The sequence below is a fragment of the Peromyscus californicus genome, unplaced genomic scaffold, assembly GCF_007827085.1.
Source record: "Peromyscus californicus insignis strain IS unplaced genomic scaffold, ASM782708v3 Scaffold_7__1_contigs__length_154581171, whole genome shotgun sequence".
Lineage (NCBI taxonomy): Eukaryota > Metazoa > Chordata > Mammalia > Rodentia > Cricetidae > Peromyscus > Peromyscus californicus.
The window spans coordinates 86,403,021-86,418,122 of record NW_026294595.1 but is presented as its reverse complement, the minus strand read 5'-3'; the positions used below and the strand labels follow the sequence as shown (position 1 = coordinate 86,418,122).

General features: G+C 35.8%; 1 protein-coding gene across 1 annotated transcript; it reads left to right on the top strand.

Moving 5' to 3' along the window:
- Nucleotides 1–1,013: 1,013 nt before the first annotated feature.
- Nucleotides 1,014–1,979, top strand: LOC128101561 (olfactory receptor 4F15-like). Its single transcript, XM_052724805.1, has one exon. The coding sequence runs from the start codon at nt 1,017–1,019 to the stop codon at nt 1,977–1,979; it is 963 nt and encodes a 320-aa protein (XP_052580765.1). The 5' UTR covers nt 1,014–1,016.
- Nucleotides 1,980–15,102: the final 13,123 nt, after the last annotated feature.

Sequence of the window (15,102 nt, the reverse complement as noted above, 5' to 3'; positions counted from 1 at the left end):
CTTTATTTTCACTTACCACTATGACTTCTAGGCTTGTTCATGTAATTACAGAATACAGAATTCCTTTTTTTAGGGTTACAGAATTCCTTCTTTTAGGGTTACAGAGTAGTCTGGGGTGCTTGTATGTATGTATGTTATGCATGCATTTATCAATGAAGGCAGATCGTTCACATACAATGTTTATGGATAATGCTATAATAAAACTGAAAAAAGATAGTTTTGACTTGATAATGTCATTTCTTCAGGATATATATACCCTGAAGGAGAGAATTTCTCTATCACATGATAGTTACTCTTTAGTCTTTCCTATCTTTTCTCTTCTCTTCTTTGTCACCTTACACTCTGTGCCCTTCTCTTTTTGTTTTGTATTATTGAGGACTAAGCTCAGGGTTTTATATATGTTAGGTAAATATAAATTTATTGTGCTACAAATCCAGTATGTTTTTAAAATTTTGATGACATTACATTATTATTTTTTAGTGGATGTATTAATTTATATTCTCTTTAACAATTTATAATGATGCCCTCTTTTAAAAGAATTATTTATAAAAATTTTATGTGTATTTACATCTGTGCATATGTCATGTGTGGACAGGTGCCTGTGGAGGCCAGACAAAGGCATTGGATCCTCTGGACCTGAAGTTACAGGTATCTGTAAGCTGCTTGATGTGAATGCTGGTAACCAAACTTGGGTTCTATGAAGGGCAGAAAGTGCTCTTAACTGCTGAGGCATATCTCCAGCCCCTTTAAATCTTCCCAACCTTGTTATCTTTTGATTTCTTTTTACAAAATATTTTTTCACATGTGTTAAGTCATAGTTCATAATAGTTTTAATTCATAATACTCTTATGATTGCTCATGTTCAGCACTTATTCATATCTGTTTGACTTTAGGCTAGTTGTAATGCTGAAGTAAAAACAGGCTTCCATAACTTGGGGGTTCTCTTATTCTGTTAATACAATTGTAATTTACAGTTTCTCCCATTTTCTCCTCAGGTAACATTGCCAACCAAGCCAATGGAAGGTGTAAATCAGTCTGTGGTGTCAGAGTTTGTGTTCCTGGGACTCACCAACTCTTGGAATATCCAACTATTCCTTTTTGTGTTCTCCTCCACATTTTATGTGGCAAGCATGATGGGAAACTCTCTCATCGTGTTCACTGTGGTTTATGACCCTCACTTACACTCTCCCATGTACTTTCTGTTGGCCAACCTCTCCTTCATTGATTTGGGTATTTCTTCTGTTACTTCCCCCAAGATGATTTGTGACCTGTTCAGAAAGCATAAAGTCATCTCCTTTAGAGGTTGTGTCACTCAAATCTTCTTCATCCATGTCATTGGTGGTGTGGAGATGGTGCTGCTCATAGCCATGGCCTTTGACAGATATGTGGCCATATGTAAGCCTCTCCATTACTTGACCATTATGAGCCCAAGGATGTGCATCTTGTTTTCAGTGGCCTCCTGGGTTGTTGGCTTTATGCATTCTCTGGTTCAATTGGTTTTTGTAGTAAACTTACCATTCTGTGGACCAAATGTGTTGGATAGCTTCTACTGTGACTTTCCCAGATTCATCAAACTTGCTTGCACAGACACATACAGACTAGAATTACTGGTCTCAATCAATAGCGGATTCATGTCAGTGGGCTCCTTCTTCATACTGATCATTTCCTATATTGTCATCATAATCACTGTACAAAAACACTCTTCAAGTGGCTCCTCCAAGGCTCTGTCCACACTTTCAGCTCATGTGACTGTGGTGGTCTTATTTTTTGGTCCTGTGATGTTTTTCTATACATGGCCTTCTTCTTCCACACACTTGGATAAGTTTCTGGCCATATTTGATGCAATTGTCACTCCTTTTCTGAACCCTGTGATCTACACATTGAGGAACCAAGAAATGAAGATGGCAATGATGAGAGCATTTAACCAGATACTGGGTTATAGACAAATAATTAAACATTTGACCTGTGAACAATCTTAACTGAGCATAGAAGTTCATTGTTAACCAATTTCTGAGGACAATACTTCTTTGAAATAATATTTCAATATGCTTATTTATAATATAAATGCTATTTTGTTTTATACTTAGCAATAAGGAACAACATTTATGAAAACACAAATTACATTATAAGTTTAATGAAGCTCAATTGCTTAGGAATAATACCTACATGATGTAAACTCTTAGACATAAAGAAGATGAATGTTTATTTTAAGGTCTTCAGAACAGGAAAAACTCTCTCTCCTTTAAAAATATTTATATGTATTTTAAGATTATGTTTGTATGTGTGTGTCTTTGCACCTGTAAGGGCAGGTCCCTCTGGAGTCTAGGAGAGGGCATTGGATATGCTGATGGGGAGTTATAGGTTGTTTTGAACCATCTGAATTAGGTGTTGGGATCCAATCTTGGGTCCTCTGAAAGGGTAGTGCATGCCCTTAAAAGGTGAGCCATCTCTCTAGACTGTCTCTGTTTTTGAATGGAACTGTTTGTTTGTGGTAAGCAGAGACATCTTGTTATATTCCACAGAACATTCATACAAGAATTATTGAGCTAGGTCATTTTTTTTCATGTGTGCACCTTGCATACTGCCTCTTTCTCTCTTGACTTTTCCAGTTATAGAAGGAAGTTAGAACTTTTGAGTGCACATCAGAGTCTTACATATGTATGTGCTTGGTAGGAACTGTGTGAGTTATGTTTGGAACAACAAAAAGGTGCCAAGGAAGCATGTTGGTTTTTTCTGCTGATTATAACAGACTACTCAAAGACATTTAATACCATTTACCTTTTCTTCCCATTTTTCATCTTACTTTTTAATTTTGTCTTTCCATACCACTCCAAGAGAAGTTTGGGTGATATTTGGATGGTGGAGTACTCTTGTTTTATAGGTTGATGCAATGTTGGAATCAAAACCAATATACATTTCTTGTGGCATGCTGGTGCTCTACAAATTTATGGGATCACTAATATTCTGAGTTTTCTTCCAAAAGGGCATATGGGATATATAAACAATTTCACAACAGTTAATCAAAAGAAACCTAAGAAAATGTCCCAAAGCAGCAGAAATTAATATTTTTCAGTAATTACTTTTTTATTAATAGTCTGAATAATCCATTTAAAAAATACAGACTAACATGCTGGATAAGAAAACAGGCTCCATCTTTCTGTTGCCTCTGAGAACACACCCCAACATTAATAATAGACACCACCTTAGAGTAAAAGGATGGGAAAAGGTATTCTAAGCTAGGGAACTAAGACACATGTAGGCATAGCTATTATAATATCTGATGAAATAGATTTCAAGTCAAAATTAGTCAGAGAGATAAGGAGGGTCACTTCATATTAATCAAAAGAAATCCAACAAGAGGCTATTACAATTCTAAGCATATACACACTAAACACAGGAGAACCCAGTTTATAAATGAAATACTATTATTCCTAAAACTACAGATTAACCACAAAATAGTGATAATGGTTGACTTTAATAGCCCACTCTAGTCAATGAGTAGGTCATTAGGACAAAAAACAGAGAAAATCTGAAGTGAAATGACATCATAAATCAAATAGACTTAATAGACATCTACCGTACATTCTACCTCAATACTAAACAACACACATACTTCTCAACAGGGCATGGAACTTTCTACAAACCTGACCACTTATTAGGATGCAAAGCATGTTTCAAGAAATGTAGGAAAGCTGAAATAACATCCTACATCTTATCTGACCACAGTGGTATAAGCTCGTATATGAACACCAGTAGATTCTACAGAAAGCATACAAACTCATAGAGACTGAACAACACACTACTGAATGAAATTGACTCAAGGAAGAAGTTGAGAAGGAAATGTAAAAAATTCTGTAATTGAATGTAAATGAAAACACAGTATGCAAAAATTTATGGAGCATAATGAAGGTAGTCAGAACAGGCAAATTTAGAGCACTAAGTGCCTATTCAAAAAAAAATTTGAGATATATCAAATGAACAACTTAATGATGTATTTGAAGGAAATAGAGAACAAATAACTTACCCAAACGGTAGACGGGAAGAGATGATCAAACATAATAGAAAGAAAAAATCAATAAAATTAAGAATCAATAAAATGGAGTCATTTCTTTGAAGAGGTTAACAAGATTGATAAACTTTATGCAATTTAATAAAATAAAGAGAAAGAGGATCCATAATATTAAAATTAGAGGTCAAATGCAATATATTACAAGAAACACTGAAGAAATCAGTGAATCATGTAGAAATACTTAAAAAAATCTATATTCTACCAAACAGAAAAATATAAAAGAAATGTGTGAATTTCTAGATATATATGATCTACCAAAGCCAAATCAATATGAAATAAGTATTTTATACAACCATAACATCCATTTGAGGTAGAATCAGTAGTTAAATATTTACAAACTAAAAAGAAGACCAGGGAAAGATTGATTCAGCATAGAATTCTCCAGACCTTCAGAGATCAAACACCAATACTTTTCAAGCTATTATGTAACATACAAAATGAAGGAACCTTTCTGAGTTCTGTTTCTGAATGCAGTATTACCCTGATATCAAAACCAGACAAAGACCCAATAACAAAAAGAAGAAAGATAATTATAGCCCAATCTCTGCTGAACATTTAGATTCACAATGGGCTACAGAATACAAACAGTAAATCTACTGTAAACCAAACTCCACACTCTCAGAACTGTACTGTATCTCATCCCTTAGCACAAATGTATGCTTTTTTGTTTTTAAATTAGTACCTTGCCTTTCCCATTTAACTAGATATACCACAATCTTAGAGACCCAGTGGAAAAAATGTGTCAGGTACTTGAAAATGTAATGTGCTGTAGCTTTTCCTTCTTTTTTCTGGGCTCTAAAGAATGGTTTTAAACAATTTAATACTCCAGTTAGAGTGTGTCAAAATACACCACAAGAGAAAGAAATGAAACATTTTGAAGTTGTACAATAGTGCTACTACATTTTCTAATGGCCACTGATGAGTAATGGAGAGTCACACAAAAAGTTCTCAACAAAATGTTATATATACTGAATTCAAGAGCTAATCCAAAAGATTATCTGTGAATCGAGTTGGCTCCATCCCAGTGATGTATGAAAGGTTCAGTGTATGTAAATTAATACATTAATACCACAGTTATAAAGGTTTTGCCTATGCATGAGGCTATGCACTCTGAGGTGACTCTGGAGCAGGAAAATAATATGTAAATTTTGTAGGAGAAAAGATTGATGTGCAGTGTAGAGTGTCACAGTTTCCTGTATCCTGAGCATGTGCACACATACACACACACACACACACACACACACACACACACACACACACACACACACTCTCACACAAACAAACAGTTTTACACAGGGTCTCTAGGTAAAAGAAACAAGGAGACAACGATCTATATCTATAAGACAATCAGAAGAATTCTGCAGGAGAGGCTCCCTACCCAGGTGATTCTAAATTGTGGCAAGTTAACATTAAAACCAATCATAATGTACATATTCTCTGTCTCTCTGTCTCTCTGTCTCTCTCTGTCTCTGTCTCTGTCTCTCTCTCTCTATGTGTGTATGTGTGTGTGTGTGTATGTGTGTGTGTGTGTGTGTGTGTGTGTGTGTGTGTGTGTGTATGTGTGTGTTTATGTGTGTGTGTGTGACCTTGGATTGTAAACTTATTCACATACAATGCTGGCCTGTCCTGGAAGTGAATAGCCACTGAAAAAGATCTGATACAGAAGTCACCCAATTATATGGGCACAATTTGGACTCTATTTCACAATGGGGACTGGGAACATGAAATTTAGAATTTAGGGATTGTATTGGTATTCTTTTAAAATCTCTGATAAGTGGTTTTCATACATTGTAAATAAATAATGATATGTATGAAATTTATCATTTCAAAATTGATCTCCTAATGTAATGAAACGTTTTTTAGTTTATGAATAGGGAATCCTGTACAAACCAAACCTGATTTAGGATAAGATAATCTGAGGGAAACTGTGCTATTAGAACAAGCCTCATGATAACATGCAGACAGTTATCAGGCAATGATATAATAACTATTCATTAAATGGCCTGATGTTTTTCTAATTTGATATTATTTTCCCAGCTCTGCTCAACCCTCAGATAGAAGAGAAGATAGGGTACAAATAGTTCACCCCTCTAGTTACACCTAGATTCCATTTTTCTCCTATTTGTGGATTTATTAAACACCTGTCCAAGCCCTTGACATGAGTATGCCATTCCTTGTAGCAGCCATTTCCTTAAAAGTTGTATAAAATTAAACCACAGTATACTTCACTGTTCCTAAAACCCTTACTGTGCTGTGACACTTATTGAAAATAAGTCTATTTTTGTATGCATTCGTGTTTATTCACTTGTGCAACAGTTTATCACATGCTGGTCTGCTGTTTAATCTTTGTATAAACTGTGTTGTGACTGTTCTTAGAAAGTCTCAACTTTCTTTTTAGGGGGTCCTAGGACTTTGTGTGTGTACCATTGTTTCTTTATGTTATTATTAGTTGACAGATGTTTTAGTTATTTCATTCACTTGTAAGCTTTATTTTATAATAAGTTTCTATATAGATAGTTCTATGCACACTGCTGTGGGAATCTTTCTGTACGCTGTGAATATGTGTTGCTCTGATTGGTTGTTAAATAAAGCTGTTTGGCCTATGACAAGGCACCTTAGAGGCAGGAAGAAAATCTGAGAGAGACAAGAAGGAAAAAGGCAGAGTCTAGAGACACTGTGAGCCGCCGGCAAGAGAAGCAAGATGTGAAAATACTGGTAAGCCACAGTCACATGGCAACTTATAGATTAATAGAAATGGGCTAGTTTAAGATATAAGAGCTAGCTAGCAAGAAGTTTGAGCCATAGGCCATCCAGTTTGTAATTGATATAAGCCTCTGTGTGATTACTTGGGTTTGAATGACTGCAGGACTGGGTTGGACACAGGAAAACTTCCAGCTACATTTGGCTGCCCAACATGTTGGCTCAATTTTCCACCTAAAACTTGAGAGAACTTAAAAAAAAGATTCTAAAACAGAGCTAAAAATAGCTCCTAAGTGTGCCTCTCAGGCCAGGTGCAGCCTGCAGGCTTGAGCTACAGTATGGCAGGTTTGAGGCATATGGGCCTGACCTGGAGCATGGCAGATTCCTACTATGGTACAAGGAGGCATTTCCAAGCCTCATAGTATGCTGCGTGGTTGGTTTAGCTTTTGCTAGTACAGACAAAAGAAAAAAAAAGATTTCTGGGCTACAAACTGATGGATGGAGGCATGGACTCACTGCCTCTCAAGAGTCAGTGGAGAGCATGGCTCCCAGAGCTGGAAGTGAGTTACCTCCACCATGTTGAAAAGCTGAGGTGGGCAGAGCCAGCAGCCAAGGCTGACATTTCAGTCCTAGCCATGCTATAGATTAAAGCAATAGATTCACAAAAAGACAGATCAGATGGAGTAACCTTTAAATGGTTTATGTTATGTGTAAAAATGTACATAGACTTGGAAGAGAGAGGAAAAGTAATATATGCAGTTGTATAAAGAAATAGATAGTTTTAAAAAATAAAGTCTTTAAAGAGACAGTAAAAGTAATATAAAAAATAAGCCACGTAAAGATAGAAATCACACACAGAGTCTGGATTATATTGTCTTTGGGATTTTTAACTGCAGACATTTGATTGTAAAGGCTGCTGAATTAAACCAATATATATATTTTAAAGGTATCTTGACTTCAAAATTTGTGTCTAAGGATACGTTGCTTTGTAAAAGAGGTTCTGCTTTTGTTTCCACAGAAGATGAGAACCTGTGGATTGCTTCCAAGCTAAGATGGTCTTCAGATGTTCCAACATCCAGATCAACTTCAAGACAACTGGCTCAGACAATGCAGCCTCACAGACTACTCCAGTCAGGACTTGACCATAATTCTTAATTTTCTCAGGATCCCCATTAGATTGCCAGTGTCCCCATCCAGCAGGAAGCAGTATAAGAAGCTATACTCAATTTCCCAAAACATTGTTTATGTTTATTTTTATTTAAAGGGGGTTGATTATAAATGCAATCTCTTTCTAAAGAAGAAAAGGGGATATGTATATATATATATATATATATATATATATATATATATATATGATAGGATAAAAGGGTAAATTATTGAATCTAATTTTAAAGAGTAGCAACTTGTTTGAAATGTTTTACACTGCTATGGATTTTAATTTAGTGATACAAATTTAAAGTTAATTGTGTTATACTGTATGTATATTTCTACTCTTGTTTGATATTATGTTTGTATAGCTCATTTGAAATTGTAATATATAATTAAGAAATACAGATTAATAATTAGCCATCTATAATAATCACATTTATAGTCATGTTAGTTTAGTTTTCTAGGTATACACAGATATATTTCAATTAGGTAGGTGGTCTTCAAACACTTCAAAGACCTATAGAATATGGCATTTAAAATGTTTTAAGAACTTTGACTTTCTGGACATTGAGACATGTCTGCTCCTGGCAGCACCAATATACTTTAGAGAAGATGATGGGCATTGAAGAAACTCATTATGGAGTTTACTTTCTTTTTTTTTTTCCTCTGTTACTGGTTTTTATTTTATTTTATTTTATTTTATTTATTTATTTTGCAATACAGTTCAGTTCTACATATCTGCCACGGATTCCCTTGTTCTCCCCCCTCCGGCCCCCCTCACCTTCCCCCCAGCCCACCCCCTATTCCCACCTCCTCCAGGGCAAAGCCTCCCCCGAGGACTGAGATCAACCTGGTAGACTCAGTCCAGGCAGGTCCAGTCCCCTCCTCCCAGGCCGAGCCAAGCGACCCTGCATAGGTCCCAGGTTTCAAAGAGCCAATTCATGCAATGAGCGCAGGACCCAGTCCCACTGCCTGGATGCCTCCCAAACAGATCAAGCCAAACAACTGTCTCACCCATTCAGAGGGCCTGATCCAGTTGGGGACCCCTCAGCCATTGGTTCATAGTTCATGTGTTTCCATTTGTTTGGCTATTTGTTCCTGTGCTTTATCCAACCTTGGTCTCAACAATTCTCACTCATATAAACCCTCCTCTGTCTCACTAATTGGACTCCCAGAGCTCTACCCGGGGCCTAGCCATGGATCTCTGCATCCAGATCCCTCACTCATTGGATGGGGTTTCTAGCATGAACTGAGAAGCTTTTGTAGAGCAAAGGATAAGGTCAACAAGGCAAAGCAACAGCCTACAGAATGGGAAAAGGTCTTCACCAACTCCACATCTGACAGAGGACTGATATTCAGAATATATAAGGAACTCAAGAAATTAGACATCAAAATGCCCAACAGTCCAATTAAGAAATGGGTTATAGAACTAAACAGAGAATTCTCAACAGAGGAAACTCAAATGGCTGAAAGACATTTAAGGAATTGCTCAACATCCCTAATCATCAGGGAAATGCAAATCAAAACAACTCTCAGATACTACCTTAAGCCTGTCAGAATGACTAAGATCAAAAACACTGAAAACAGCTGAGCTGGAGAGGATGTGGAGCAAGGGGAACTCTCCTCCACTGCTGGTGGGAATGCAAGTTTGTACAACCACTTTGGAAATCAATATGGCGCTTTCTTAGAAAATTGGGAATCAATCTCCCCCAAGATCCAGCTATACTACTCTTGGGCATATACCCAAGGAATGTTCAATCATACCACAAGAGCACTTGTTCAGCTATGTTCATATCAGTATTGTTTGTAATAGCCAGAACATGGAAACAACCTAGATGCCCTTCAACTGAAGAATGGATAAATAAAATGTGGTACATATACACAATGGAATACTACTCAGCAGAGAAAAACAATGACATCATGAGGTTTGCAGGCAAATGGATGGATCTAGAAAAAAATCATCCTGAGTGAGGTAATCCAGACTCAGAAAGACAAACATGGTATGTACTCACCCATAGGAGGATACTAGATGTGGAACAAGGATGACTGGACTGCTACTCACATCACCAGGGAGTTTTCTTTCTTTATGGCAAAAGTTAGCCACTGGGCAAGAAAGTGCCCTTGTGTAGACTGCTTGACAGTATGTTGTATTAAGTGGACATGCAGGACCCATAGGAAGGTGACCACTGAACTTTGCAAGACAAGATGGTTCTTCAGGTTCCTGCTTCACAGAGGAGACTGCCAAATAGTCTACAGGACACAAGGAGAAGCAACTAAAAAACTTTAGGCCTATTGGCTGAAGATGGATGCCCCAATGTTACAGAGGAACTTTGGGTAACTACCCAGGCAACTAGTTGTCTCTGTCATTCTAGATTTTTTGGAAGTTGCTTACAATGCACACTTCCTGTTAACTTAGGTAATAGTATATCCTTCTTAGGTCTTTGATGTAGTTGAAGACTAGATAGTTATAATTATAGTTTTCCTTAGTCATGATAAAAGATAAATTAGATATAAAACTTCAGACTCACAAATATAGGACAGATGATAGAATATTTTCTTTAATTTTGCCAAATACAAATAAACTAGATATTGTAACTGTAATTCTTGTTTAATAACTGTTTTGTTATATGTAATTTTACTGTGTTAAAGTTAAAACCTTCCTTTTTGATCAGACAGAAAAGGGAAAGTGCCAAAGGAGATTGCTCTGTATGCTGTGAATGTGTGTTGCTCTGATTGGTTGATAAATAAAATGCTGATTGGCCAGTAGCCAGGCAGGAAGTATAGGCAGGGCAAGCAGATGAGGAGAATTCTGGGAAGAGGAAAGGCTGAGTCAGGGGTCGCCAGTCAGACACAGAGGAAGCAAGATGACAAGGCAGAACTGAGAAAAGGTACCAAGCCACGTGGCTAAACATAAATAAGAATTATGGGTTAATTTAAGTGTGAGATCTAGTCAATAATAAGCCTGACCTAATGGCCAAGCAGTTATAATTAATACAAGCCTCCATGTGTTTACTTGGGGGACACGAGTGGGAGAAATTTGTCCCAACTGCTGCCGGCTGGGACATAGGAAAACTTCCAACTACAGTACACATCTGTGATTATAGGTCACATTTTTACTGAAAATGAAGACTTCACACACATTCTACTTCTTAAACTACACTATAATTAGTATATTAGTTTGATTTAACTCTGATGTTAATTAAACTTTGGGAGAATATTTACCTATTATTAAGGAATAATAGCAATAAGTAATTTTTACATTGAGACAGTGTCTCACTGTAGCTCTAGATGTTCTGAAAGTCACTATGTAGATAGGCTGGCCTCAAACTCACAGATATCCACCTGCCTCTGCCTTCTGAGTGCTGAGATTAAAGGTGTGCACCACCCTGTTAAGTGTTAACTTTTATATTCATGTAGGTTAATGATACCATAACAACCAAGTTTTCTTTTCTTCATTCTCCTCAGTATCACAGTGTCAGCTACAAAAATTCTTTGGTCACATAGATCAAACCAAATACATCTCTAGAGAAAATAATTCTGTAGGCACATGATCCTTCTAAATTACCATGTTTTTGCAACATCTCTTGGTCAGCAGCCTCTTGAGGTATATATAATTAGCTTCTTATGTCCCTAATGGAAGGTTCCATGTGGCAGTTTATGTGAGAGCATACAGAGAAACCTGACTCTGCCAACATGCTGTTGTTATCGTTCAGGTAAAATGGATGGATGGAAATAAACCTAACAAAGCTTGAGTGGCTTATTCTCAGATGTTAGTTTGTGCTTGGATCTGCTATGGACATGAGTCACATCCTAAAGTGCTTGAGGAAGATGAGCAAAGTAGTGAACGGCCAGGAAAAGGACTTGAATAGCACCGGAGAATAGTAGTTAGACACCAGTTGAAGTAGTGGAATAGGCTAAGTAACTACCTTTGAGCTAGAACCACACTGTAAAAGGCCTTGAGAAGCCAAACAATCTTGCAGCATTTTCTACTAAGTTTATGCAATAATTAATCATTCTATGCTCACCAATGATTAATTATATGAATAATATAATATCTATGAGCTGCTAATATAAAATACACATAAATGAAAATTGAAAATTTGTAGTTTTCTCTTCACTGGCTTTTTGTTTTTTGTTTTTTTTTGGGGGTTTTAAAAATAGGTGAGTATGATGAAATATTTGGTGATTATTCTGTAAAACAGAACCAAATTTATCAGAAATTTTCATGTTTTCCAGATTGAAAGTGTATTATAGATACCTGACCAGAAGTAAATTTTAACATGAGACCAAGAGTCTCAATGATGAAAACAGATGCTCTGATAGAAGTCATTTTTAATTTTTAAAACAAAATAGTACTTAAAAATACCAAAAGTTGTTTATTTTCTTGTTTTCATCTGTGGTTTATAGTTGGAGTTCCTGTATTCATTTGATTCTGATCATTGATCTCATCAGTGAGACTTTAAAGAGGTATGAGTTGACTTTTACCTAATTGTCTATTTGAAAAGGATATAGAACTATCTATATCTTCCAGACTACTAAATAGATGTAGTTATGTTCTTAAATTAGGAGGGTCCAAATTTGGTTAGGTTTCCTTGGCTTTAAGAAATGCTTTGATACAAGGTCTGCATAGTGAAATTATAGACAGATTCAACAGATGGTGGGCGATAAGTTCATAATTCAAACATTTTATGCCTAATTTACAGTAAGCTTCCTCATTTTTCTTCCCTGTTATATACCAGCTTTTCAAATTTCATAGTCTTTATATGTGCATTCTACATGATCTAGATCTAGATTTTCCTCTTGTTCTCATTTATTTCTTCATTATCAATTTTTTGAAGCTTGAGAATAATTTTATTAGTGTTTAGAAGAAAAATACCCTAGGGAGGGCAAGTTTTTAAATCTCAGCAACACTTTAGGGGAGGAAGTAAGAGTAAAAGTAACACTTTAGAGAGAGAGAAGCAGAAGCAGAATAGAGACTGAGAAAGAAAGAAAGAAAAAAAAGAAAGAAAGAAAGATAGAGATAGAGATGTGTGTGTGTGTGTGTGTGTGTGTGTGTGTGTGTGTGTGTGTGTGAGAGAGAGAGAGAGAGAGAGAGAGAGAGAGAGAGAGAGAGAGAGAGAGAGAGAGAGAGAATTAATTAAGCTAACATAGTGGGGAGGGAAACTTTAAAGAAAGAGTAAGGAAGACCTAAAAACCAGAGGAAGTATGCTTAGGATAAGCTTAGGGCAGAGTTAGAACTGTTTAAAGCAAAGATTACAACTTATTTTCTATCACTTTATAACTCTATCTAATCATTCATATTATATAATCAAGTATATTTATGTGGTTTTAAAGAACATAAATACAGAATTTTCCATTTTAACCAAATACTTATTTTCCCTCATTTTCTAGGTTTTCAGATTCTAAACTTTGGGATGCTAATATGAAGACAGATATAAATTCTGCTGTATAGGGGTTGCTGTTTGAGAAATAAATTGCTGAATTAAACTTTTTTTTTTTTTTTTTTTTTGGTTTTTCGAGACAGGGTTTCTCTGTGTAGCTTTGCGCCTTTCCTGGAACTCACTTGGTAGACCAGGCTGGCCTCGAACTCACAGAGATCCGCCTGGCTCTGCCTCCCGAGTGCTGGGATTAAAGGCGTGCTGAATTAAACTTTTATTGAACACTAAACATACATTTAATATTCCGTGAGAGCAAATGCACTAATTTTACATATAAAAAGTGTTTTTTTTGGTTGCTAAAATGATGTGAAATAATGTGTTACTGAATAGGGGATAGTACATTTTGAAACATATTTTGGGAATGGTATTTGATGCACTCTGCTTATTCATATTCATTACTGTTTTTGAGTAATTTATCTCATGAGTTGGTCACTATTATGAGCAAGAGAAATAGGAAGTAAGGCACTGATATTATAAATATTTATTAAACATCCACAAATGGAGCACCTATCTATTGAGGACATGACTGTGTCTATGGCCATCCCACCCTGTCCTGCCTGATTCTTGCCGAATACATGATTCTGATCTTTGTTTCATTCCTATAACTTAACTGAAGCAACCATTTTAATTTCTTTAAACAGAAATAAAACACAAGGTTGAGGGTTTCAGTATCTTTTCTGATAGTAGACAGTACATAGCTGATTAATCATGGGTCTGGAATCCAAAGCCCTTATGTTGTCTACTATGCTGATTCTTCTCTAAATAAAATGAAACTACAGTATAATATGATACATATTTTTACAGAGTTATGAAAAAGTATACTTACATGATTTTTGTGTGTATATGTATGTGTGTTTGTAATCCATGTGTCTACCAATGCTCAATGAATAGAGGTTGTTCATCATAATATTAACTTTTATGCATAATGGTACAATGAAAAGGGGAAAACATATTGACATGATAATGTTTTCTTCTTGATATATACCCTTAAGGTGAGGATTTCTATATTATATGGTAGTTCTATTTTAATCATTTGTATCTTTTCTTTTGTCTTCTTTTTTCTACCTTACAACCCTCTCCCCACTTTTCTTTTTGTTTTGCACTGTTAAGAATAAACCCAGGGTCTTAAATATGTTAGACAAGCACACCAATACTGTGGGGCAAATCGAGTCTGTGCTCTAGTTTTTGAAAACTTTCCATACTTTTTTCTTTAATGGATGTGTTAATTTACAATGTCATCAACAATCTGTAAGAATATTCTCTTTATAAAGGTTCATTTAAAAATTATTTATAAGTGTCTTTGTGCCTAAGTTTATGCTCCATATTTATGGAAATCTCCTGGAAACCAGGAAGTGTCATTAGATCCCCTGAAACTAGAACTGTAGACCACTGTCAGTTACTTGATGTGGATGTTAAGAACAAAACTGGGGTCTTTGGAAGAATAGCAAGTGCTCTTTACTGATGAGCCATCTCTCTAGGCCCTAATATCATCTTTTAAAATCCATCAAACCTTTTTATTTTTCATGTTTTGATAAAAGCTTTTGTTACAGGTGTTAAGTCATATTTCAAACTAATTTATAATTTATGATTATTAATTATGTACAGAACTTACATCTCTCACATTACTCACTTCAAAGTTAGTTGCAATGTTATAGTAAAAACAGGCTTTCATAACTTGGGGGTTCTCCTATTTTTATAATTAATAGTTTCTCACATTTCCTCCTTCAGGTAGCACTGCCAACAAAG